Source organism: Oncorhynchus masou, unplaced genomic scaffold, assembly GCF_036934945.1.
Source record: "Oncorhynchus masou masou isolate Uvic2021 unplaced genomic scaffold, UVic_Omas_1.1 unplaced_scaffold_609, whole genome shotgun sequence".
NCBI classification, from domain to species: domain Eukaryota; kingdom Metazoa; phylum Chordata; class Actinopteri; order Salmoniformes; family Salmonidae; genus Oncorhynchus; species Oncorhynchus masou.
In genome coordinates, this window is record NW_027012513.1 from 57,316 (window position 1) to 85,168 (window position 27,853).

At 43.8% G+C, this 27,853-nt stretch overlaps 2 protein-coding genes across 5 annotated transcripts in view; both read right to left on the reverse strand.

Annotated features, from left to right (window-relative positions):
- LOC135536386 (microsomal glutathione S-transferase 1-like) lies at window positions 1–27,035 on the reverse strand. Of its 2 annotated transcripts, none has more exons than XM_064962733.1 (4): window positions 26,992–27,035; window positions 8,377–8,523; window positions 2,209–2,303; window positions 1–1,942 (listed from the first exon to the last, which is right to left on the reverse strand). In XM_064962733.1, the coding sequence occupies exons 2-4, from the start codon at window positions 8,500–8,502 to the stop codon at window positions 1,696–1,698; spliced, it is 468 nt and encodes a 155-aa protein (XP_064818805.1). In that variant the 5' UTR covers window positions 8,503–8,523; window positions 26,992–27,035; the 3' UTR covers window positions 1–1,695. The 2 variants fall into 2 exon arrangements, with proteins under 2 accessions (XP_064818805.1, XP_064818804.1); XM_064962732.1 differs by lacking the exon at window positions 26,992–27,035 and adding an exon at window positions 9,202–9,287.
- LOC135536385 (microsomal glutathione S-transferase 1-like) overlaps window positions 9,486–27,853 on the reverse strand; it is a 41,063-nt gene continuing 22,695 nt past the window's right edge. For 2 of the 3 annotated variants that reach the window (XM_064962731.1, XM_064962729.1), the window contains exons 2-4: window positions 16,401–16,547; window positions 15,836–15,930; window positions 9,486–10,804 (exon numbers count right to left, since the gene is read on the reverse strand). In XM_064962731.1, coding sequence (XP_064818803.1) covers window positions 10,561–10,804; window positions 15,836–15,930; window positions 16,401–16,526 — 465 coding nt within the window. In that variant the 5' untranslated portion in view covers window positions 16,527–16,547 and the 3' untranslated portion in view covers window positions 9,486–10,560. Of the gene's footprint in view, window positions 10,805–15,835; window positions 15,931–16,400; window positions 16,548–26,991; window positions 27,081–27,853 lie in introns of those variants that run through there. The other variant, XM_064962730.1, reaches the window with a different exon arrangement.

Consider the following 27,853-nt stretch of genomic DNA (forward strand, 5'->3'; position numbering starts at 1 on the left):
TGAATCAAATTAAACTCTTGAAATTTTATTTTCTGAACTGACTGGCCTCAACATCCTGTTGCTGCTAATAGAGAATGAGACTCAACAGAGGCTTGATTCTGGGACGACTGTTAGAGGGAACGGCATTACTCATCAAGTTTAGATTGTCCCTGAGTGGCCTCCAATTTCTAGTGGAAACTGTTGTACTGTCAGTACTGTTGTAATGCCAGTAACATTCTGATATGTACTGCAGTAACATTCTGATATGTACTGAGGTAACATTCTGATATGTACTGCGGTAACATTGTGATATGTACTGCGGTAACATTCTGATATGTACTGCAGTAACATTGTGATATGTACTGTCAGTAACATTCTGATATGTACTGCGGTAACATTCTGATATGTACTGCAGTAACACTCTGATATGTACTGCAGTAACACTCTGATATGTACTGCAGTAACACTCTGATATGTACTGCAGTAACATTCTGATATGTACTGCAGTAACATTCTGATATGTACTGTCAGTAACATTCTGATATGTACTGCGGTAACATTCTGATATGTACTGCAGTAACATTCTGATATGTACTGTCAGTAACATTCTGATATGTACTGCGGTAACATTCTGATATGTACTGCAGTAACATTCTGATATGTACTGCGGTAACATTCTGATATGTACTGCAGTAACATTCTGATATGTACTGCAGTAACATTCTGATATGTACTGCAGTAACATTGTTATATGTACTGCGGTAACATTCTGATATGTACTGCAGTAACATTCTGATATGTACTGCAGTAACATTCTGATATGTACTGTCAGTAACATTATGATATGTACTGCAGTAACATTCTGATATGTACTGTCAGTAACATTCTGATATGTACTGCAGTAACATTCTGATATGTACTGTCAGTAACATTCTGATATGTACTGCAGTAACATTCTGATATGTACTGTCAGTAACATTCTGATATGTACTGCAGTAACATTCTGATATGTACTGTCAGTAACATTCTGATATGTACTGCAGTAACATTCTGATATGTACTGTCAGTAACATTCTGATATGTACTGCAGTAACATTCTGATATGTACTGTCAGTAACATTCTGATATGTACTGCAGTAACATTCTGATATGTACTGTCAGTAACATTCTGATATGTACTGCAGTAACATTCTGATATGTACTGCGGTAACATTCTGATATGTACTGCAGTAACATTCTGATATGTACTGCAGTAACATTCTGATATGTACTGTCAGTAACATTCTGATATGTACTGCAGTAACATTCTGATATGTACTGCAGTAACATTCTGATATGTACTGCAGTAACATTCTGATATGTACTGTCAGTAACATTCTGATATGTACTGCAGTAACATTCTGATATGTACTGCAGTAACATTCTGATATGTACTGCAGTAACAGCATGTTATAATCCAATCAGACACGGAAGGAACAACTTTGATAAACGTAAATGTATCCTCAAGCACATTCAATGGAGACCCTCAAAGACAAGGCCCTTGTAGTGTGTGTGTGTGTGTGTGTGTGTGTGTGTGTGTGTGTGTGTGTGTGTGTGTGTGTGTGTGTGTGTGTGTGTGTGTGTGTGTGTGTGTGTGTGTGTGTGTGTGTGTGTGTGTGTGTGGATGTGTGTGTGTGTGTGGATGTGTGTGGATGTGTGGATGTGTCCCTCAGGCCTCTACAGATAAAGCGCAGTAATCAGAACCCTAGAGGCCATAGAGCTGGTGGTGACCAGTCCGATGAGGAAGGTCACAGCTCTGCTGGGTTGGGGCAGAGGGAGGACGTAGGCCACCGTGTGGAAGAGCCTGGAAACAACAAACACCCGGAAGTGAAGCAGAGCAGTGGAGAGGTCGGGCCCCGTCAGGGCATACAGCAGACCAATCACTACGAACGGGATGATGTTCTCCAGGTCGTTCTGGTGGCATCTGGGGAATGAGAGAGAGAGTTCGGATTATCTGGGGAATGAGAGAGAGAGGGAGAGAGAGAGAGAGAGAGAGAGTTCAGATTATCTGGGGAATGAGAGAGAGAGAGAGTTCAGATCAGTATATCAAAATATTTGGAAAACTAAAACGTCTAAATGAATTCCATTAAAAGCAGGATTTCTACCCATCTCTTTCCAGTCATGGTTACAACAGCTGTACGTCAGTGTGAACCAGAGAGATATGCTTCAATTATATTTCTACGGGGATACCTTCGTACTCTCTCCACATCAGGATCCACCCTGACCAGCTTCTTCTTGTCCTCTGTCGAGGAGGCCAGACTGGTGTCCTCCTGGTTAGCAAATGCCTGGAGGGAGGTGGAAGCAAGGAGGGACATGTTTTCTCTTGTTCAATTTCCACCTCAGCTCTGTTAAGCCAGGGAGGGTCAAGGTTCATTCATTATTTTATTTTTTTATTCATTTATGTATCCTGTATTTAACTAGGCAAGTCAGTTAAGAACAAATTCGTATTTACAATGACGGCCTACACCGGGCCAAACCAGGACGACACTAGGCCAATTGAGCGCCACCCTATGGGACTCCAAATCATGGCCGGTTGTGATACAGCCTGGATTTATTATTTTTTATTTAACCTTTATTTAACTAGGCAAGTAATTTAAGAACAAATTCATATTTACAATGACGATCATGTAACGGTTATAAGAAGGTGGAAGAAGGTGAAGAGGACCAAGTTGCAGCGTGGCACGTGTTCATGGTAGATTGAATAAAGAAACTGAACACTAGAACAACAAAAAACAACAAAGCGGAAACAAACGAAACAGTTCTGTCTGGTGCAGATGCACAAAGACAAAAAAACAACCACCCACAACTAACAGTGAGAAAACAGGCTGCCTAAGTACGATTCTCAATCAGAGACAACGATTGACAGCTGCCTCTGATTGGGAACCATACCAGGCCAAACACATAGAAAAACAAAACCTAGACTACAAAACATAGAATGCCCACCCCAACTCACGCCCTGACCAGACTAAAACAGAGACATAAAATAGGAAGTAATGTCAGGACGTGATAGGTCAAACCCGGACGACGCTGGGGATGAGTGTACGCCGCTCCATATGGGGCTCCTGATCAGGGCCTGATGTGATGGGGCCTGATGTGATGGGGCCTGATGTGATGCAGCCTGATGTGATGCAGCCTGATGTGATGGGGCCTGATGTGATGCAGCCTGATGTGATGGGGCCTGATGTGATGCGGCCTGATGTGATGCAGCCTGATGTGATGGGGCCTGATGTGATGGGGCCTGATGTGATGGGGCCTGATGTGATGCAGCCTGATGTGATGGGGCCTGATGTGATGGGGCCTGATGTGATGGGGCCTGATGTGATGCAGCCTGATGTGATGGGGCCTGATGTGATGGGGCCTGATGTGATGGGGCCTGATGTGATGGGGCCGGATGTGATGGGGCCTGATGTGATGGGGCCTGATGTGATGCAACCTGATGTGATGCAGCTGGGATGTGATGGGGCCTGATGTGATGGGGCCTGATGTGATGCAGCCTGATGTGATGGGGCCTGATGTGATGGGGCCTGATGTGATGGGGCCTGATGTGATGCGGCCTGATGTGATGCAGCCTGATGTGATGCAACCTGATGTGATGGGGCCTGATGTGATGGGGCCTGATGTGATGGGGCCTGATGTGATGCAGCCTGATGTGATGCAGCCTGATGTGATGCAGCTGGGATGTGATGGGGCCTGATGTGATGGGGCCTGATGTGATGCAGCCTGATGTGATGGGGCCTGATGTGATGGGGCCTGATGTGATGGGGCCTGATGTGATGGGGCCTGATGTGATGCGGCCTGATGTGATGCAGCCTGATGTGATGCAACCTGATGTGATGGGGCCTGATGTGATGGGGCCTGATGTGATGGGGCCTGATGTGATGGGGCCTGATGTGATGGGGCCTGATGTGATGGGGCCTGATGTGATGCAGCCTGATGTGATGCAGCCTGATGTGATGCAGCCTGATGTGATGCAGCCTGATGTGATGCAGCCTGATGTGATGGGGCCTGATGTGATGGGGCTGGATGTGATGCGGCCTGATGTGATAGGGCCTGATGTGATGGGGCCTGATGTGATGGGGCCTGATGTGATGGGGCCTGATGTGATGGGGCCTGATGTGATGGGGCCTGATGTGATGGGGCCTGATGTGATGCAGCCTGATGTGATGGGGCCTGATGTGATGCAGACTGATGTGACCATTTCGAATCCCACCGTACCTTCTCCGCTATGCAATCTGGTTTCAGAGCTGGTCATGGGTGCACCTCAGCCACGCTCAGGGTCCTAAATGACATCATAACCTCCATCGATAAGAGACATTACTGTGCAGCCATCTTCATCCACCTGGCCTTCGACTCTTTCAATCACCACATTCTTATTGGCAGACTCAACAGCCTTGTTTCTCAAATGGCAGTCTCTGGCAGTCTCTATGGGTGTGCCACAGGGTTCAATTCTCAGGCCGACTCTCTTCTCTGTATACATCAATGAGGTCGCTCTTGCTGCTGGTGAGTCTCTGATCCACCTCTACGCAGACGACACCATTCTGTATACCTCAGGCCCTTCTTTGGACACTGTATTAACTAACCTTCAAATGATCTTCAATGCCATACAACTCTCCTTCCGTGGCTTCCAACTGCTTTTAAATGCAAGTAAAACTAAATGCGTGCTCTTCAACCGGTCGCTGCCTGCACCTGCCCGCCTGTCCAACATCACTACTCTGGACGGCTCTGACTTAGAATATGTGGACAACTGCAAATACTTAGGTGTTTGGTTAGACTGTAAACTCTCCTTCCAGACTCACATTAAGCATCTCCAATTCAAAATTACATCTAGAATCGGCTTCCTATATCGCAACAAAGCATCCTTCACTCATGCTGCCAAATATACCCTCGTAAAACTGTCTATCCTACCGATCCTCAACTTCAGCGATGTCATTTACAAAATAGCTTCCAAAACCCTACTCAATAAATTGGATGCAGTCTATCACAGTGCCATCCGTTTTGTCACCAAAGCCCCATATACTACCCACCACTGCGACCTGTATGCTCTCATTGGTTGGCCCTCGCTTCATACTCATCGCCAAACCCACTGGCTACAGGTTATCTACAAGTCTCTGCTAGGTAAATCCACAACTTATCTCAGCTCACTGGTCACCATAGCAGCAACCACTCGTAGCACGCGCTCCAGCAGGTATATCTCTCTGGTCACCCCCAAAGCCCTTTGGTTGTCTTTCCTTCCAGTTCTCTGCTGCCAATGACTGGAACGAACTGCAAAAAATCTCTGAAGCTGGAGACTCACATCTCCCTCACTAGCTTTAAGCACCAGCTGTCAGAACAGCTCCCAGATCACTGCACCTGTACATAGTCCATCTGTAAACATCCCATCTATCTACCTCATCCCCATACTGTATTTATTTATCTTGCTCCTTTGCACCCCAGTATCTCTACTTGCACATCCATCTTCTGCACATCTACCATTCCAGTGTTTAATTGCTATATTGTAATTACTTCGCCACCATGGCCTATTTATTGCCTTAACTACCTTATCTTACCTCATTCGCACTCACTGTATATAGACTTTTTGTTTTCTTTTTTCCTACTGTATTATTGACTGTATGTTTGTTTTACTCCATGTGTAACTCTGTGTTGTTGTGTTGCTATGCTTTATCTTGGCCAGGTCGCAGTTGTAAATGAGAACTTGTTCTCAACTAGCCTACCTGGTTAAATAAAGGTGTTCTCAACTAGTCTACCTGGTTAAATAAAGGTGTTCTCAACTAGTCTACCTGGTTAAATAAAGGTGTTCTCAACTAGTCTACCTGGTTAAATAAAGGTGTTCTCAACTAGTCTACCTGGTTAAATAAAGGTGTTCTCAACTAGTCTACCTGGTTAAATAAAGGTGTTCTCAACTAGCCTACCTGGTTAAATAAAGGTGTTCTCAACTAGCCTACCTGGTTAAATAAAGGTGTTCTCAACTAGCCTACCTGGTTAAATAAAGGTGTTCTCAACTAGTCTACCTGGTTAAATAAAGGTGTTCTCAACTAGTCTACCTGGTTAAATAAAGGTGTTCTCAACTAGTCTACCTGGTTAAATAAAGGTGTTCTCAACTAGTCTACCTGGTTAAATAAAGGTGTTCTCAACTAGTCTACCTGGTTAAATAAAGGTGTTCTCAACTAGCCTACCTGGTTAAATAAAGGTGTTATCAACTAGTCTACCTGGTTAAATAAAGGTGTTCTCAACTAGTCTACCTGGTTAAATAAAGGTGTTCTCAACTAGCCTACCTGGTTAAATAAAGGTGTTCTCAACTAGTCTACCTGGTTAAATAAAGGTGTTCTCAACTAGTCTACCTGGTTAAATAAAGGTGTTCTCAACTAGTCTACCTGGTTAAATAAAGGTGTTCTCAACTAGTCTACCTGGTTAAATAAAGGTGTTCTCAACTAGTCTACCTGGTTAAATAAAGGTGTTCTCAACTAGTCTACCTGGTTAAATAAAGGTGTTCTCAACTAGCCTACCTGGTTAAATAAAGGTGTTCTCAACTAGTCTACCTGGTTAAATAAAGGTGTTCTCAACTAGTCTACCTGGTTAAATAAAGGTGTTCTCAACTAGTCTACCTGGTTAAATAAAGGTGTTCTCAACTAGTCTACCTGGTTAAATAAAGGTGTTCTCAACTAGTCTACCTGGTTAAATAAAGGTGTTCTCAACTAGTCTACCTGGTTAAATAAAGGTGTTCTCAACTAGCCTACCTGGTTAAATAAAGGTGTTCTCAACTAGTCTACCTGGTTAAATAAAGGTGTTCTCAACTAGTCTACCTGGTTAAATAAAGGTGTTCTCAACTAGTCTACCTGGTTAAATAAAGGTGTTCTCAACTAGTCTAACTGGTTAAATAAAGGTGTTCTCAACTAGTCTACCTGGTTAAATAAAGGTGTTCTCAACTAGTCTACCTGGTTAAATAAAGGTGTTCTCAACTAGTCTACCTGGTTAAATAAAGGTGTTCTCAACTAGTCTACCTGGTTAAATAAAGGTGTTCTCAACTAGTCTACCTGGTTAAATAAAGGTGTTCTCAACTAGCCTACCTGGTTAAATAAAGGTGTTCTCAACTAGCCTACCTGGTTAAATAAAGGTGTTCTCAACTAGTCTACCTGGTTAAATAAAGGTGTTCTCAACTAGTCTACCTGGTTAAATAAAGGTGTTCTCAACTAGTCTACCTGGTTAAATAAAGGTGTTCTCAACTAGTCTACCTGGTTAAATAAAGGTGTTCTCAACTAGTCTACCTGGTTAAATAAAGGTGTTCTCAACTAACCTACCTGGTTAAATAAAGGTGTTCTCAACTAGTCTACCTGGTTAAATAAAGGTGTTCTCAACTAGTCTACCTGGTTAAATAAAGGTGTTCTCAACTAGTCTACCTGGTTAAATAAAGGTGTTCTCAACTAGTCTACCTGGTTAAATAAAGGTGTTCTCAACTAGTCTACCTGGTTAAATAAAGGTGTTCTCAACTAGCCTACCTGGTTAAATAAAGGTGTTATCAACTAGTCTACCTGGTTAAATAAAGGTGTTCTCAACTAGTCTACCTGGTTAAATAAAGGTGTTCTCAACTAGTCTACCTGGTTAAATAAAGGTGTTCTCAACTAGTCTACCTGGTTAAATAAAGGTGTTCTCAACTAGTCTACCTGGTTAAATAAAGGTGTTCTCAACTAGTCTACCTGGTTAAATAAAGGTGTTCTCAACTAGTCTACCTGGTTAAATAAAGGTGTTCTCAACTAGTCTACCTGGTTAAATAAAGGTGTTCTCAACTAGCCTACCTGGTTAAATAAAGGTGTTCTCAACTAGTCTACCTGGTTAAATAAAGGTGTTCTCAACTAGTCTACCTGGTTAAATAAAGGTGTTCTCAACTAGTCTACCTGGTTAAATAAAGGTGTTCTCAACTAGTCTACCTGGTTAAATAAAGGTGTTCTCAACTAGCCTACCTGGTTAAATAAAGGTGTTCTCAACTAGTCTACCTGGTTAAATAAAGGTGTTCTCAACTAGTCTACCTGGTTAAATAAAGGTGTTCTCAACTAGCCTACCTGGTTAAATAAAGTTGTTCTCAACTAGCCTACCTGGTTAAATAAAGGTGTTCTCAACTAGCCTACCTGGTTAAATAAAGGTGTTCTCAACTAGCCTACCTGGTTAAATAAAGGTTAAATAAACATTTTAAAAAATTAAACCATGTGTGTGAGGTGTATACTTTTGTTGCAAAGTAGATTTGTTTAAGACGACCAATAATCACTCTGTGTGACCCTGATTTAGCCCACTGCAGTACAATTAAAGAAAAACAAGTTTAAGGTTGTTTTCTGTGTATTGCATGTTCCAATCTCTAGGTTTGTGTACCTTTCTCGTGAAGCGGAAGTATGCAGTCATGGGAGACATCAGCATCATCTTGAGGACGATGATAGTGGCGTAGGTAGAGAAGGCCAGGAACACCTCGCTGTCTATCATATGAGTTAGCTCTGCCATGGCTGTTCGGTTCGAGTCTCGCTGGAAAACAGAGCAGAACAACATAAACTTAGCGATCACACAGTTTAGGTTTGATTGAACTTCAAGTGGATTTGAAAAGGGGGTTTTACATTTCAACTTTTTTTTTAAACTAAAAAGCATTACATTTAAAAAAATAAAATATGTAATTGATAATTGATCTAATTGTAATAACACATTAATAAACCTAATGCATGTAGATATGTATTGATTTACGACAACTCTTATTTGTGTTATTTTTAATTGGGTGCTATTGCATAATCTTGGAGAGCAGTGTTCAATGGCAAAACCCAACACTTTGTTTTTAGTCGTTGTAATGTATGTGACGTGTTTACTGTTTCTAGGGTAGTTTACACACAGATACAATTTACCCCCAAAAGAACGGTTGTACTTTCCTCGTGCATACTATGATGAATTAAATGCATGCATTGTATTGTGACACAATGTCTCCCATACACACGCTATAACCTGTGCAGCGCTGGGTACGTGCAGCCACAGCGTTTGAGCATTTACATAGTCTACACACATTACGCAAAATAGCCTCCTTTTTTAAAAATCAAATAACGATACAAATGTAACTATTGTACCGGTTACATTTGAATTGATCTACACACACGCTACAATAATATCCGCTGACGGCGTTCGCATAGTTTATTTTGAGCAGAGCGAATAGTTTCATACCTTTTCAAGAAACTTCGTCTTTGGTTTTGACTCGGAGCCAGGGAAAAGTACCAGCCTGATAGACTGCGCGGATGTGGGCGGTTTGTTCAGACAGTTTCAGGAGAAAAAAAAGGGGGCGAATATTTGGACTTCCGCCAGGTCTGCGGATCTACCAATAAATGCGTCCACTTCCTCCGATGGCTTTTTTATGCTCCCATTTCATTGTCCCATGAACACATTTTCATCTACAACATGTATGTATCTATGTATATTCGTTCTACAAACAAACACCACGAGACATGTCATTCTAGAGATCGTTCGTTTATTTACAGGTGGAAAGCGTTAAAAAAGGGACAATCCCTGATTGGCTTAGAAAATGGAACGAACAAAGCAAACCAATCAGTAGCATTACAGATATGTGGCCTAGTAAACATATCAGATGATATGTAGATCTAAAAACATATACAGAATTTAAAAAGATACAGAATTAGATCAAGTATAAGGTCATATTCATTAGCCAATTAGCAAAATATCTTTGGTATTTGTAGCCTACTTCATAGGCCCTATTTCAATTAAAATCAAACAATAACCCCCCCCCACACACACACATTTTTAATTCAACTTTAATTCCCAAAACCTGAATTTAATCATTTATAAAAATTAGATTATCACATCAGATGCAAAAAAAGGTCTAAGATATAAAATAGGTGTTTGCAGTCAGTCAGACAACCAGACAGACCGGGTCATGTGTGTATGTTTTATTTATTTTAGTGCATTGTTCGGTATGACTGCACTAATTGGACCTAGAAACACTATCATTTTACAGCACATGCGATAACATCTGCAAATCTGTGTACGCGACCAATAAACTGGTGATTTGATGTGGGTAAAAATAGGCAGATACATGCGGTGTCGGATACTGAACGACACTTGATTTTAGTTTAGCGCTCCATTGAATCCGTATCGCCTAAGGTCAGCGCTCTAGCGCACTTAAATGTTAAATGGAGTTTCCGAATGTATGTCTACTGCGCTCGAGCACTGACCTTCCGTGAAATAGATTGACGTTTAGTTCAATTATTTTTTGCTGATATTATTTTTAAAAATTGCTCAAATTCAGTGCTGATTTAAAAACAAAACGTGCAGAGAATGTATAGTTAGTCTGTCTGATACAACATAACCAATAGAATAGTCCCAGAAGTGCAAACTCCAAGTACAATCAAGCACTGTAAAATGTATTTAACATGATGTAGCCTATTGGACCCAGGTCTGATAAATGTATGAGTGTCTCCTCAGAGGTAGAGTGTCCCGAGGACTATTTTAGGCCATCTGAAAACTTTGAATCAATCAATCTGATTAATTATTAATTGATTGATCGCCTCTTCAGAGATGCGTGGTGCTTAGCACTCTGTATGCCATAGAGAAGGTAGCACCCATGCCAACCATCCAAGCTATACCTCTGCTGGGTTGGGGCAGGGGGAGGACGTAGGCCACCGTGTGGAAGAGCCTGGAAACAACAAACACCCGGAAGTGGAGCAGAGCAGTGGAGAGGTCGGGCCCCGTCAGGGTATACAGCAGACCAATCACTACGAACGGAATGATGTTCTCCAGGTCGTTCTGGTGGCATCTGGGGAATGAGAGAGAGAGTTCAGATTATCTGAGGAATGAGAGAGAGAGGTTCTAATATGGTGTCTCCTATTGTCCAGTAAGAGGTGGTCTCCACTGATATATCCTTTAAACAATGTAAACTACTCACAATCTCTATTTGGTACAAAATTGAAAAACAATGTAACTGGGAACCAAAATGGCCCATACTCCAGTATTTCACAATGATGCCTTCCCACCAAATGGTCCACATGTGGAATCCGTACCCATGGCGATATCACGGACAGTAACGGTTGGAGAACATTCCAGGATTTGAAAGATAAATACACATTACCAGGTAAAACTCTTTTTTTTTCTTCTTCTATATTTACAACTTAAGTTCAGCTATGCTGGCCTACGGCGTACCTACCGAACTATGTAATGATGGGATTTATAAAGACATGATCTGCGCTTCGTTGATAAAGGACTGATCTCTTTTGAACAACTTTTGGAAAGCTCTTTTTTTTTAAATATTAACTTTATTTAACTAGGCAAGTCAGTTAAGCACAAATTCTTATTTTCAATGACTGCCTAGGAACAGATTTGTACCTTGTCAGCTCAGTGATTTGAACTTGCAACCTTCTGGTTACTAGTCCAACGCTCTAACCACTAGGCTACCTGCCACCTCTACACTCTAACCACTAGGCTACCCTGCCACCTCTACACTCTAACCACTAGGCTACCCTGCCACCTCTACACTCTAACCACTAGGCTACCCTGCCACCTCTACACTCTAACCACTAGGCTACCCTGCCACCTCTACACTCTAACCACTAGGCTACCCTGCCACCCCATGCTCTAACCCAGACATTAAAGACTCCATAGATCTAACTGAATCTATGGAAGACATATTGACCTTGGCTTCCCGTAATCCGAACCGTCAATTTATACATTTAAAAAAAAAGAAATCCCAGACTGTATTTAACACCCACATGTTCACTGTGTCCCCTTAAACCAGGTGGACCAGCTCCTTCATATGATGTGGGAGGACCCTTACAATATACATTTAGAAGAGCATGAATTTAAATATTGATGCTTATTTATGAAAACCCTCTTAGGCCTCACTCCTCCCCGATCTGAGATACTGGACAGTTGTATCTCCATCTCTTCATTCAAAGACTCAATCATGGACACTCTCACTGACAGTTGTGGCTGCTTTCTGTGATGTATTGTTGTCTCTACCTTCTTGCCCTTTGTGCTGTTGTCTGTGCCCAATAATGTTTGTACCCTGTTGTGCTGCTACCATGTTGTGCTGCTGCCATGTTGTTGTCATGTTGTGTTGCTACCATGTTGTTGTCATGTTGTGTTGCTACCGTGTTGTTGTCATGTTGTGTTGCTACCATGTTGTTGTCATGTTGTATTGCTACCATGTTGTTGTCATGTTGTGCTGCTACCATGTTGTTGTCATGTTGTGTTGCTACCATATTGCTGTCATGTTGTATTGCTACCATATTGCTGTCATGTTGTATTGCTACCATGCTGTGCTGTTATGTGTTGCTGCCATGCTGTGTTGTTGTCTTAGGTCTCTCTTTATGTCGTGTTGTGTTGTCTCTCTTGTCGTGATGTGTGTTTTGTCCTATATTTATATATATATATTTTAATCCCAGCCCCCGTCCACGCAGGAGGCCTTTTGGTAGGCCGTCACAAATAATAATTTGTTCTTAACTGACTCGCCTGGTTAAATAAAGGTTAAATAAAAAGTGGGGCCTCTATAAGTCTAGGGGGTCGTCTATAAGTCTAGGGGGCGTCTATAAGTCTAGGGGGCGTCTATAAGTCTAGGGGGCCTCTATAAGTCTAGGGGGCTCTATAAGTCTAGGGGGGCCACTGTAAGTCTAGGGGGCGTCTATAAGTCTAGGGGGCGTCTATAAGTCTAGGGGGTGGGGGATCTATAAGTCTAGGGGTCGTCTATAAGTCTAGGGGCGTCTATAAGTCTAGGGGGGCTCTATAAGTCTAGGGGGCGTCTATATGTCTAGGGGGCGTCTATAAGTCTAGGGGGGGGGGCCTCTATAAGTCTAGGGGGCGTCTATAAGTCTAGGGGGCCTCTATAAGTCTAGGGGCGTCTATAATCTAGGGGGCGTCTATAAGTCTAGGGGGGCTCTATAAGTCTAGGGGTCGTCTATAAGTCTAGGGGGCGTCTATAAGTCTAGGGGGGTCTCTATAAGTCTAGGGGGTGTCTATAAGTCTAGGGGGGGCCTCTATAAGTCTAGGAGGGCTCTATAAGTCTAGGGGGGCCTCTATAAGTCTAGGGGGGCCTCTATACGGGTGGGCCTCTATAAGTCTAGGGGCCTCTATAAGGGTGGGCCTCTATAAGGGTAGGCCTCTATAAGTCTAGGGGTCTCTATAAGTCTAGGGGGGCCTCTATAAGGGTGGGCCTCTATAAGTCTAGGGGGCTGTATAAGGGTGGGCCTCTATAAGGGTGGGCCTCTATAAGGGTAGGCCTCTATAAGTCTAGGGGCCTCTATAAGGGTAGGCCTCTATAAGGGTTGGCCTCTATAAGGGTAGGCCTCTATAAGGGTTGGCCTCTATAAGGGTAGGCCTCTATAAGGGTAGGCCTCTATAAGGGTAGGCCTCTATAAGTCTAGGGGCCTCTATAAGGGTAGGCCTCTATAAGGGTTGTCCTCTATAAGGGTAGGCCTCTATAAGGGTTGGCCTCTATAAGGGTAGGCCTCTATAAGGGTTGGCCTCTATAAGGGTAGGGGGGCCTCTATAAGGGTGGGCCTCTATAAGGGTAGGCCTCTATAAGGGTAGGGGGCTCTATAAGGGTAGGCCTCTATAAGTCTAGGGGCCTCTATAAGGGTGGGCCTCTATAAGGGTAGGCCTCTATAAGGGTAGGGGGCTCTATAAGGGTAGGCCTCTATAAGGGTAGGCCTCTATAAGGGTAGGCCTCTATAAGGGTTGGCCTCTATAAGGGTAGGCCTCTATAAGGGTAGGCCTCTATAAGGGTGGGCCTCTATAAGGGTAGGCCTCTATAAGGGTAGGCCTCTATAAGGGTAGGCCTCTATAAGTCTAGGGGCCTCTATAAGGGTAGGGGCCTCTATAAGGGTAGGCCTCTATAAGGGTAGGCCTCTATAAGGGTGGGCCTCTATAAGTCTAGGGGCCTCTATAAGGGTTGGCCTCTATAAGGGTGGGCCTCTATAAGGGTAGGCCTCTATAAGGGTAGGCCTCTATAAGGGTAGGCCTCTATAAGGGTAGGCCTCTATAAGGGTAGGCCTCTATAAGTCTAGGGGCCTCTATAAGGGTTGGCCTCTATAAGGGTGGGCCTCTATAAGGGTAGGCCTCTATAAGGGTAGGCCTCTATAAGGGTAGGGGGCTCTATAAGGGTTGGCCTCTATAAGGGTAGGCCTCTATAAGGGTGGGCCTCTATAAGGGTAGGCCTCTATAAGGGTGGGCCTCTATAAGGGTAGGCCTCTATAAGGGTGGGCCTCTATAAGGGTAGGCCTCTATAAGGGTTGGCCTCTATAAGGGTAGGCCTCTATAAGTCTAGGGGCCTCTATAAGGGTAGGCCTCTATAAGGGTAGGCCTCTATAAGGGTAGGCCTCTATAAGGGTAGGCCTCTATAAGTCTAGGGGCCTCTATAAGGGTAGGCCTCTATAAGGGTTGGGGGCTCTATAAGGGTAGGCCTCTATAAGGGTTGGGGGCTCTATAAGGGTAGGCCTCTATAAGGGTAGGCCTCTATAAGGGTAGGGGCCTCTACAAGGGTTGGCTTCTATAAGGGTGGGCCTCTATAAGGGTAGGCCTCTATAAGGGTAGGCCTCTATAAGGGTAGGCCTCTATAAGTCTAGGGGCCTCTATAAGGGTTGGCCTCTATAAGGGTGGGCCTCTATAAGGGTAGGCCTCTATAAGGGTTGGCCTCTATAAGGGTTGGCCTCTATAAGGGTTGGCCTCTATAAGGGTGGGCCTCTATAAGGGTAGGCCTCTATAAGGGTAGGGGCCTCTATAAGGGTAGGGGGCTCTATAAGGGTGGGCCTCTATAAGGGTAGGCCTCTATAAGGGTAGGCCTCTATAAGGGTAGGGGGCTCTATAAGGGTAGGCCTCTATAAGGGTAGGCCTCTATAAGGGTAGGGGGGTCTCTATAAGGGTAGGCCTCTATAAGGGTAGGGGCTTCTATAAGGGTAGGCCTCTATAAGTCTAGGGGCCTCTATAAGGGTAGGCCTCTATAAGGGTTGGCCTCTATAAGGGTAGGGGCCTCTATAAGGGTAGGCCTCTATAAGGGTAGGCCTCTATAAGGGTAGGCCTCTATAAGGGTTGGCCTCTATAAGGGTAGGGGCCTCTATAAGGGTAGGCCTCTATAAGGGTAGGGGCCTCTATAAGGGTGGGCCTCTATAAGGGTAGGCCTCTATAAGGGTAGGCCTCTATAAGGGTTGGCCTCTATAAGGGTAGGGGCCTCTATAAGGGTAGGGGCCTCTATAAGGGTAGGGGCCTCTATAAGGGTAGGCCTCTATAAGGGTAGGGGCCTCTATAAGGGTGGGCCTCTATAAGGGTAGGCCTCTATAAGGGTGGGCCTCTATAAGGGTAGGCCTCTATAAGGGTAGGGGCCTCTATAAGGGTGGGCCTCTATAAGGGTAGGCCTCTATAAGGGTAGGCCTCTATAAGGGTAGGCCTCTATAAGTCTAGGGGCCTCTATAAGGGTAGGCCTCTATAAGGGTTGGCCTCTATAAGGGTAGGGGCCTCTATAAGGGTAGGCCTCTATAAGGGTAGGCCTCTATAAGGGTAGGCCTCTATAAGGGTTGGCCTCTATAAGGGTAGGGGCCTCTATAAGGGTAGGCCTCTATAAGGGTAGGGGCCTCTATAAGGGTGGGCCTCTATAAGGGTAGGCCTCTATAAGGGTGGGCCTCTATAAGGGTAGGCCTCTATAAGGGTAGGCCTCTATAAGGGTGGGCCTCTATAAGGGTAGGCCTCTATAAGGGTAGGCCTCTATAAGGGTAGGCCTCTATAAGGGTAGGGGCCTCTATAAGGGTGGGCCTCTATAAGGGCGGGCCTCTATAAGGGTAGGCCTCTATAAGGGTAGGCCTACCTTCTCACACGTTCCACATCCGGGTCAACTCTCAGCATCCTCTTCTTGTCCTCTGGAGTCTTAGCCATCCCTGTGTCTTCCATGTTGGCAAAACACTGTGGAGGCAGAGACAAGTATACACCATAGAGTTCACTTACAGGCTATGTAACACTGTGGAGGCAGAGACAAGTTACATTTACATTACATTTAAGTCATTTAGCAGACGCTCTTATCCAGAGCGACTCACACCATAGAGTTCACTTACAGGCTATGTAACACTGTGGAGGCAGAGACAAGTTTACACCATAGAGTTGACTTACAGGCTATGTAACACTGTGGAGGGAGAGACAAGTTCACACCATAGAGTTCACTTACAGGCTATATAACACTGTGGAGGCAGAGACAAGTTCACACCATAGAGTTCACTTACAGGCTATATAACACTGTGGAGGCAGAGACAAGTTTACACCTTAGAGTTGACTTACAGGCTATGTAACACTGTGGAGGGAGAGACAAGTTCACACCATAGAGTTGACTTACAGACTATATAACACTGTGGAGGCAGATGACCAACACATTCCTGTACCTTTCTCGTGAAGCGGAAGTATGCAGTCATGGGAGACATCAGCATCATCTTGAGGACGACAATAGTGGCGTAGGTAGAGAAGGCCAGGAACACGTCGTTGTCTATCATATGAGTTAGCTCTGCCATGGCTGTTCGGTTCGAGTCTCGCTGGAAAACAGAGCAGAACAACAACATAAACTTTAGCGATCACACGGTTTAGGTTTGATTGAACTTCAATAAAGGACGACGACAGTGGCGTAGGTAGAGAAGGCCAGGAACACCTCGCTGTCTATCACGGATGGCGTTTCCTTCATCTTGGTGTCACTCTGCCACGACCGACGAGAGACACTGTAAGCGGCATTGGGACTTTTTGCTCTTCATGAAGACGGCCTGAACGGTGCGCACCAACATTTACAGGAGTCATCATGCATACTGAACCTGCATTAAAGTCCAAATAAACCGCCAACACGCTGGGTCCAGACAGACAACACCGTCTGATTCACAGACCGACACACAGCAATGAATATGATAGTATCTGTAGTCTGGCTGGTGTCTAGGCTAGCATCTATAAACACAGCTGTTAGGGGATCTGTAGTCTGACTGGTGTCTAGCTAGCATCTATAAACACAGCTGGTGTTATGGGATCTGTAGTCTGACTGGTGTAGAGGCTAGTATCTATAAACACAGCTGTTAGGGGATCTGTAGTCTGGCTGGTGTAGAGGCTAGTATCTATAAACACAGCTGGTGTTATGGGATCTGTAGTCTGACTGGTGTAGAGGCTAGTATCTATAAACACAGCTGGTGTTATGGGATCTGTAGTCTGGCTGGTGTAGAGGCTAGTATCTATAAACACAGCTGGTGTTATGGGATCTGTAGTCTGACTGGTGTAGAGGCTAGTATCTATAAACACAGCTGTTATGGGATCTGTATTCTATCTGGTGTCTAGCTAGCATCTATAAACACAGCTGTTAGGGGATCTGTATTCTATCTGGTGTCTAGCTAGCATCTATAAACACAGCTGTTAGGGGATCTGTAGTCTGGCTGGTGTCTAGGCTAGCATCTATAAACACAGCTGTTGTTATGGGATCTGTAGTCTGACTGGTGTAGAGGCTAGTATCTATAAACACAGCTGTTATGGGATCTGTATTCTATCTGGTGTCTAGCTAGCATCTATAAACACAGCTGTTAGGGGATCTGTATTCTATCTGGTGTCTAGCTAGCATCTATAAACACAGCTGTTAGGGGATCTGTAGTCTGACTGGTGTCTAGGCTAGTATCTATAAACACAGCTGTTAGGGGATCTGTAGTCTGGCTGGTGTCTAGGCTAGTATCTATAAACATAGCTGTTATGGGATCTGTAGTCTATCTGGTGTCTAGGCTAGTATCTATAAACACAGCTGTTAGGGGATCTGAGGTCTGACTGGTGTCTAGCTAGCATCTATAAACACAGCTGTTATGGGATCTGTAGTCTGGTGTAGAGGCTAGTATCTATAAACACAGCTGTTATGGGATCTGTATTCTATCTGGTGTCTAGCTAGCATCTATAAACACAGCTGTTATGGGATCTGTATTCTATCTGGTGTCTAGCTAGCATCTATAAACACAGCTGTTAGGGGATCTGTAGTCTGACTGGTGTCTAGGCTAGTATCTATAAACACAGCTGTTAGGGGATCTGTAGTCTGGCTGGTGTCTAGGCTAGTATCTATAAACATAGCTGTTATGGGATCTGTAGTCTATCTGGTGTCTAGGCTAGTATCTATAAACACAGCTGTTAGGGGATCTGAGGTCTGACTGGTGTCTAGCTAGCATCTATAAACACAGCTGTTATGGGATCTGTAGTCTGGTGTAGAGGCTAGTATCTATAAACACAGCTGTTAGGGGATCTGTAGTCTGGCTGGTGTCTAGGCTAGCATCTATAAACACAGCTGTTAGGGGATCTGTAGTCTATCTGGTGTAGAGGCTAGTATCTATAAACACAGCTGTTAGGGGATCTGTAGTCTGGCTGGTGTCTAGGCTAGCATCTATAAACACAGCTGTTGTTATGGGATCTGTAGTCTGACTGGTGTAGAGGCTAGTATCTATAAACACAGCTGTTATGGGATCTGTATTCTATCTGGTGTCTAGCTAGCATCTATAAACACAGCTGTTAGGGGATCTGTATTCTATCTGGTGTCTAGCTAGCATCTATAAACACAGCTGTTAGGGGATCTGTAGTCTGGCTGGTGTCTAGGCTAGCATCTATAAACACAGCTGTTGTTATGGGATCTGTAGTCTGACTGGTGTAGAGGCTAGTATCTATAAACACAGCTGTTATGGGATCTGTATTCTATCTGGTGTCTAGCTAGCATCTATAAACACAGCTGTTAGGGGATCTGTATTCTATCTGGTGTCTAGCTAGCATCTATAAACACAGCTGTTAGGGGATCTGTAGTCTGACTGGTGTCTAGGCTAGTATCTATAAACACAGCTGTTAGGGGATCTGTAGTCTGGCTGGTGTCTAGGCTAGTATCTATAAACATAGCTGTTATGGGATCTGTAGTCTATCTGGTGTCTAGGCTAGTATCTATAAACACAGCTGTTAGGGGATCTGAGGTCTGACTGGTGTCTAGCTAGCATCTATAAACACAGCTGTTATGGGATCTGTAGTCTGGTGTAGAGGCTAGTATCTATAAACACAGCTGTTAGGGGATCTGTAGTCTGGCTGGTGTCTAGGCTAGCATCTATAAACACAGCTGTTAGGGGATCTGTAGTCTATCTGGTGTAGAGGCTAGTATCTATAAACACAGCTGTTAGGGGATCTGTAGTCTGGCTGGTGTAGAGGCTAGCATCTATAAACACAGCTGGTGTTATGGGATCTGTAGTCTATCTGGTGTAGAGGCTAGCATCTATAAACACAGCTGTTATGGGATCTGTAGTCTATCTGGTGTCTAGCTAGCATCTATAAACACAGCTGTTAGGGGATCTGTAGTCTGACTGGTGTCTAGGCTAGTATCTATAAACACAGCTGTTAGGGGATCTGTAGTCTGGCTGGTGTCTAGGCTAGTATCTATAAACATAGCTGTTATGGGATCTGTAGTCTATCTGGTGTCTAGGCTAGTATCTATAAACACAGCTGTTAGGGGATCTGAGGTCTGACTGGTGTAGAGGCTAGTATCTATAAACACAGCTGTTAGGGGATCTGTAGTCTGACTGGTGTAGAGGCTAGTATCTATAAACACAGCTGGTGTTATGGGATCTGTAGTCTGACTGATGTAGAGGCTAGTATCTATAAACACAGCTGGTGTTATGGGATCTGTAGTCTGACTGATGTAGAGGCTAGTATCTATAAACACAGCTGCTGTTATGGGATCTGTAGTCTATCTGGTGTCTAGCTAGCATCTATAAACACAGCTGTTAGGGGATCTGTAGTCTATCTGGTGTCTAGCTAGCATATATAAACACAGCTGTTATGGGATCTGTAGTCTGACTGGTGTAGAGGCTAGTATCTATAAACACAGCTGTTAGGGGATCTGTAGTCTGACTGGTGTAGAGGCTAGTATCTATAAACACAGCTGGTGTAATGGGATCTGTAGTCTGACTGGTGTAGAGGCTAGTATCTATAAACACAGCTGTTAGGGGATCTGTAGTCTGACTGGTGTCTAGGCTAGTATCTATAAACACAGCTGTTATGGGATCTGTAGTCTGACTGGTGTCTAGCTAGCATCTATAAACACAGCTGTTAGGGGATCTGTAGTCTGACTGGTGTAGAGACTAGCATCTATAAACACAGCTGTTAGGGGATCTGTAGTCTATCTGGTGTCTAGCTAGCATCTATAAACACAGCTGTTAGGGGATCTGTAGTCTATCTGGTGTAGAGGCTAGTATCTATAAACACAGCTGGTGTTATGGGATCTGTAGTCTGACTGGTGTAGAGACTAGTATCTATAAACACAGCTGTTAGGGGATCTGTAGTCTGACTGATGTAGAGGCTAGTATCTATAAACACAGCTGTTATGGGATCTGTAGTCTATCTGGTGTCTAGCTAGCATCTATAAACACAGCTGTTAGGGGATCTGTAGTCTATCTGGTGTCTAGCTAGCATCTATAAACACAGCTGTTATGGGATCTGTAGTCTGACTGGTGTAGAGGCTAGCATCTATAAACACAGCTGTTATGGGATCTGTAGTCTATCTGGTGTCTAGCTAGCATCTATAAACACAGCTGTTAGGGGATCTGTAGTCTGACTGGTGTCTAGGCTAGTATCTATAAACACAGCTGTTAGGGGATCTGTAGTCTGGCTGGTGTCTAGGCTAGTATCTATAAACATAGCTGTTATGGGATCTGTAGTCTATCTGGTGTCTAGGCTAGTATCTATAAACACAGCTGTTAGGGGATCTGAGGTCTGACTGGTGTCTAGCTAGCATCTATAAACACAGCTGTTATGGGATCTGTAGTCTGGTGTAGAGGCTAGTATCTATAAACACAGCTGTTATGGGATCTGTATTCTATCTGGTGTCTAGCTAGCATCTATAAACACAGCTGTTATGGGATCTGTATTCTATCTGGTGTCTAGCTAGCATCTATAAACACAGCTGTTAGGGGATCTGTAGTCTGACTGGTGTCTAGGCTAGTATCTATAAACACTGCTGTTAGGGGATCTGTAGTCTGGCTGGTGTCTAGGCTAGTATCTATAAACATAGCTGTTATGGGATCTGTAGTCTATCTGGTGTCTAGGCTAGTATCTATAAACACAGCTGTTAGGGGATCTGAGGTCTGACTGGTGTCTAGCTAGCATCTATAAACACAGCTGTTATGGGATCTGTAGTCTGGTGTAGAGGCTAGTATCTATAAACACAGCTGTTAGGGGATCTGTAGTCTGGCTGGTGTCTAGGCTAGCATCTATAAACACAGCTGTTAGGGGATCTGTAGTCTATCTGGTGTAGAGGCTAGTATCTATAAACACAGCTGTTAGGGGATCTGTAGTCTGGCTGGTGTAGAGGCTAGCATCTATAAACACAGCTGGTGTTATGGGATCTGTAGTCTATCTGGTGTAGAGGCTAGCATCTATAAACACAGCTGTTATGGGATCTGTAGTCTATCTGGTGTCTAGCTAGCATCTATAAACACAGCTGTTAGGGGATCTGTAGTCTGACTGGTGTCTAGGCTAGTATCTATAAACACAGCTGTTAGGGGATCTGTAGTCTGACTGGTGTCTAGGCTAGTATCTATAAACATAGCTGTTATGGGATCTGTAGTCTATCTGGTGTCTAGGCTAGTATCTATAAACACAGCTGTTAGGGGATCTGAGGTCTGACTGGTGTAGAGGCTAGTATCTATAAACACAGCTGTTAGGGGATCTGTAGTCTGACTGGTGTAGAGGCTAGTATCTATAAACACAGCTGGTGTTATGGGATCTGTAGTCTGACTGATGTAGAGGCTAGTATCTATAAACACAGCTGGTGTTATGGGATCTGTAGTCTGACTGATGTAGAGGCTAGTATCTATAAACACAGCTGCTGTTATGGGATCTGTAGTCTATCTGGTGTCTAGCTAGCATCTATAAACACAGCTGTTAGGGGATCTGTAGTCTATCTGGTGTCTAGCTAGCATCTATAAACACAGCTGTTATGGGATCTGTAGTCTGACTGGTGTAGAGGCTAGTATCTATAAACACAGCTGTTAGGGGATCTGTAGTCTGACTGGTGTAGAGGCTAGTATCTATAAACACAGCTGGTGTTATGGGATCTGTAGTCTGACTGGTGTAGAGGCTAGTATCTATAAACACAGCTGTTAGGGGATCTGTAGTCTGACTGGTGTCTAGGCTAGTATCTATAAACACAGCTGTTATGGGATCTGTAGTCTGACTGGTGTCTAGCTAGCATCTATAAACACAGCTGTTAGGGGATCTGTAGTCTGACTGGTGTAGAGACTAGCATCTATAAACACAGCTGTTAGGGGATCTGTAGTCTATCTGGTGTCTAGCTAGCATCTATAAACACAGCTGTTAGGGGATCTGTAGTCTGACTGGTGTCTATGCTAGTATCTATAAACACAGCTGGTGTTATGGGATCTGTAGTCTGACTGGTGTAGAGACTAGTATCTATAAACACAGCTGTTAGGGGATCTGTAGTCTGACTGATGTAGAGGCTAGTATCTATAAACACAGCTGTTATGGGATCTGTAGTCTATCTGGTGTCTAGCTAGCATCTATAAACACAGCTGTTAGGGGATCTGTAGTCTATCTGGTGTCTAGCTAGCATCTATAAACACAGCTGTTATGGGATCTGTAGTCTGACTGGTGTAGAGGCTAGCATCTATAAACACAGCTGTTATGGGATCTGTAGTCTATCTGGTGTCTAGCTAGCATCTATAAACACAGCTGTTAGGGGATCTGTAGTCTGACTGGTGTAGAGGCTAGCATCTATAAACACAGCTGATGTTATGGGATCTGTAGTCTATCTGGTGTCTGGCTAGTATCTATAAACACAGCTGTTAGGGGATCTGTAGTCTGGCTGGTGTAGAGACTAGTATCTATAAACACAGCTGTTAGGGGATCTGTAGTCTGACTGGTGTAGAGGCTAGTATCTATAAACACAGCTGTTAGGGGGTCTGTAGTCTGACTGGTGTAGAGGCTAGTATCTATAAACACAGCTGTTAGGGGATCTGTAGTCTGACTGGTGTCTAGGCTAGTATCTATAAACACAGCTGTTATGGGATCTGTAGTCTGACTGGTGTCTAGCTAGCATCTATAAACACAGCTGTTATGGGATCTGTAGTCTGACTGGTGTAGAGGCTAGTATCTATAAACACAGCTGCTGTTATGGGATCTGTAGTCTGACTGGTGTAGAGACTAGTATCTATAAACACAGCTGTTAGGGGATCTGTAGTCTGACTGGTGTAGAGGCTAGTATCTATAAACACAGCTGTTAGGGGATCTGTAGTCTGACTGGTGTAGAGGCTAGTATCTATAAACACAGCTGTTAGGGGATCTGTAGTCTGACTGGTGTAGAGGCTAGCATCTATAAACACAGCTGTTAGGGGATCTGTAGTCTGACTGGTGTAGAGGCTAGTATCTATAAACACAGCTGTTAGGGGATCTGTAGTCTGGCTGGTGTCTAGCTAGCATCTATAAACACAGATGTTAGGGGATCTGTAGTCTGACTGGTGTAGAGGCTAGTATCTATAAACACAGCTGCTGTTATGGGATCTGTAGTCTGACTGGTGTAGAGACTAGTATCTATAAACACAGCTGTTAGGGGATCTGTAGTCTGGCTGGTGTCTAGCTAGCATCTATAAACACAGCTGTTAGGGGATCTGTAGTCTGACTGGTGTAGAGGCTAGTATCTATAAACACAGCTGTTAGGGGATCTGTAGTCTGACTGGTGTCTAGGCTAGTATCTATAAACACAGCTGTTATGGGATCTGTAGTCTGACTGGTGTAGAGGCTAGTATCTATAAACACAGCTGGTGTTATGGGATCTGTAGTCTGACTGGTGTCTAGCTAGCATCTATAAACACAGCTGGTGTTATGGGATCTGTAGTCTGACTGGTGTAGAGGCTAGCATCTATAAACACAGCTGTTATGGGATCTGTAGTCTATCTGGTGTAGAGGCTAGTATCTATAAACACAGCTGGTGTTATGGGATCTGTAGTCTGACTGGTGTCTAGACTAGCATCTATAAACACAGCTGCTGTTATGGGATCTGTAGTCTGACTGGTGTAGAGGCTAGTATCTATAAACACAGATGTTAGGGGATCTGTAGTCTGACTGGTGTAGAGACTAGCATCTATAAACACAGCTGTTAGGGGATCTTTAGTCAACATTTACCTGGAGATAACTCTGCAGATAACACTACTGGGTGATCTGAAAAGTTATAGTCAATCAATCAATAATATAATTATTATTTTAGCAAAAAATGTTTATCTTTAATTTACAATCTGGATGGTGTTAAGAGATTGGTTGGGAGGGGTTGAATGGAGCTGAAGGATGGGACTGGATGGTGTTCAGAGATAGATGGGAGGGGTTGAATGGAGCTGAAGGTTGGGACTGGATGGTGTTCAGAGATAGATGGGAGGGGTTGAATGGAGCTGAAGGATGGGACTGGATGGTGTTAATAGATAGATGGGAGGGGTTGAATAGAGCTGAAGGATGGGACTGGATGGTGTTCAGAGATAGATGGGAGGGGTTGAATGGAGCTGAAGGATGGGACTGGATGGTGTTAATAGATAGATGGGAGGGGTTGAATGGAGCTGAAGGATGGGACTGGATGGTGTTCAGAGATAGATAGGAGGGGTTGAATGGAGCTGAAGGTTGGGACTGGATGGTGTTCAGAGATAGATGGGAGGGGTTGAATGGAGCTGAAGGATGGGACTGGATGGTGTTCAGAGATAGATGGGAGGGGTTGAATGGAGCTGAAGGATGGGACTGGATGGTGTTCAGAGACAGATGGGAGGGGTTGAATAGAGCTGAAAGATGGGACTGGATGGTGTTCAGAGATAGATGGGAGGGGTTGAATGGAGCTGAAGGTTGGGACTGGATGGTGTTCAGAGATAGATGGGAGGGGTTGAATGGAGCTGAAGGATGGGACTGGATGGTGTTAATAGATAGATGGGAGGGGTTGAATAGAGCTGAAGGATGGGACTGGATGGTGTTCAGAGATAGATGGGAGGGGTTGAATGGAGCTGAAGGATGGGACTGGATGGTGTTAATAGATAGATGGGAGGGGTTGAATGGAGCTGAAGGATGGGACTGGATGGTGTTCAGAGATAGATAGGAGGGGTTGAATGGAGCTGAAGGTTGGGACTGGATGGTGTTCAGAGATAGATGGGAGGGGTTGAATGGAGCTGAAGGATGGGACTGGATGGTGTTCAGAGATAGATGGGAGGGGTTGAATGGAGCTGAAGGTTGGGACTGGATGGTGTTCAGAGATAGATGGGAGGGGTTGAATGGAGCTGAAGGATGGGACTGGATGGTGTTCAGAGATAGATGGGAGGGGTTGAATGGAGCTGAAGGGACTGGACGGTGTTTAGAGATAGATGGGAGGGGTTGAATGGAGCTGAAGGATGGGACTGGATGGTGTTTAGAGATAGATGGGAGGGGTTGAATAGAGCTGAAGGATGGGACTGGATGGTGTTTAGAGATAGATGGGAGGGGTTGAATAGAGCTGAAGGTTGGGACTGGATGGTGTTAAGAGATAGATGGGAGGGGTTGAATAGAGCTGAAGGATGGGACTGGATGGTGTTAAGAGATAGATGGGAGGGGTTGAATGGAGCTGAAGGTTGGAACTGGATGGTGTTTAGAGATAGATGGGAGGGGTTGAATAGAGCTGAAGGTTGGGACTGGATGGTGTTAAGAGATAGATGGGAGGGGTTGAATAGAGCTGAAGGATGGGACTGGATGGTGTTTAGAGACAGATGGGAGGGGTTGAATAGAGCTGAAGGTTGGGACTGGATGGTGTTTAGAGATAGATGGGAGGGGTTGAATGGAGCTGAAGGATGGGACTGGACGGGGTTTAGAGACAGATGGGAGGGATTGAATGGAGCTGAAGGTTGGGACTGGATGGTGTTCAGAGACAGATGGGAGGGGTTGAATAGAGCTGAAAGATATGACTAATAACAACAAGATAACAAATGTAAAACACACTGTGTCTGTAAAATGTATATTTGGTTCAGAACGTGTAACTGCTTTCCACAAATAAACCCATGTCACATGTCACACCCTGGCCAATAAATGAGGATAAACATAATACATATAGACCAGGGCGTAACAGAACGTTTGTGAAACAGCACAGTTAAAAATATACATGGCTAATAGAAATCAAACCGGATGGACATCAGAAATAAAGGAAGGCCAGGATTAAAAACAGTCAATATATAACTATTTTACAATAGATTGTGCCCGTAAATGTATATAGTAAAAGCCTAAGTGTTGTTGTTCGCTAGTTTACTCCAATCAGGGGAGGGGTGGTAGGGTTCGCGGGAAATAATAAAAGATAATACATTTTAAAAAGATGTGTGTGTGTACATATATATATATATATATATATATATATATATATATATATATTTACCATATAACTATACCAGAGATTGGAAGTGATGTAGACAATTACATTTTATATTTGCAATATTAAAGCTGATCTACCCTCTAAAAAATATATATACGTTTTTTTTTAAAGCAAAGCAGTCTATTGTTAAGTCCTTTAAAATCCATTCAATGCACTATCGATATGCACCGCACCGCTATGCAGGTTTTGCCAGTCAGCGTCAACAGAAACATTGTAATTAAAAAATAAATAATAATAAATCTGCTTCAATGATAAACTACTGCAAGTTCCCGTATGTTACTGTGTTCAGTTGCACGGCTCTTATCACTATCATCGCAGCGCAGCAGTGGGTTTTATCTTTCAAATGTAACCGGCACATACGGCGTCAGATAAGTAGCCTAACACGAAGGCAAAGTTCAACAAAATAATGGCGCGAGGAGTTAGGGATTAAACAAAAACGCGTTGTTTTACTGATGTTACGCGAACCTCTGTTACTGGCGCGCAACACGTCCTGCACCGGCTGTACATTAAACACACAGAAAAACCCCGTGGATGAATTTTGATGAGTGCGTAAATATATTCCCTACCAGTCTGGATTGTAAATCCTTCTCTCTGTTAATCAGGAATATATTTCACAGACCAGAGATCGTTTGACACTGCAAAAGAAGGCGTTGTTGAATTCTGGGACATTTGGACCGAGGCCACATGTGGTGTTGCGAAATTGAGGACAGGTTGAACAGACACACATTCCGCTACCAACGGTAAACATTGTTATTGTTAGGCAGAAATGTGTGTGGTATATACCTACCCTTACGAAAAAATATTGTAGACAGAGTGCAGTACAACGGCAGTACACTATAGTGTAACTGTAGTTAGAGTGCAGTACAAATGCAGTACACTGTAGTATAACTGCAGTTAGAGTGCAGTTTAAATGAAGTACACTGTAGTATAACTGTAGTTAGAGTGCAGTACACTGTAGTATAACTGTAGTTAGAGTGCAGTACAACTGCAGTACACTGTAGTATAACTGTAGTTAGAGTGCAGTACAACTGTAGTACACTGTAGTATAACTGTAGTTAGAGTGCAGTACACTGTAGTATAACTGTAGTACATGGTAGTATAACTGTAGTTAGAGAGCAGTACACTGTAGTATAACTGTAGTACACTGTAGTATAACTGTAGTTAGAGTGCAGTACACTGTAGTATAACTGTAGTTAGAGTGCAGTACACTGTAGTATAACTGTAGTACACGTTAGTATAACTGTAGTTAGAGTGCAGTACACTGTAGTATAACTGTAGTGCACTGTAGTATAACTGTAGTTAGAGTGCAGTACACTGTAGTATAACTGTAGTTAGAGTGCAGTACACTGTAGTATAACTGTAGTACACTGTAGTATCACTGTAGTTAGTTAGAGTGCAGTATAATTGCAATATACTGCAAATACTGAG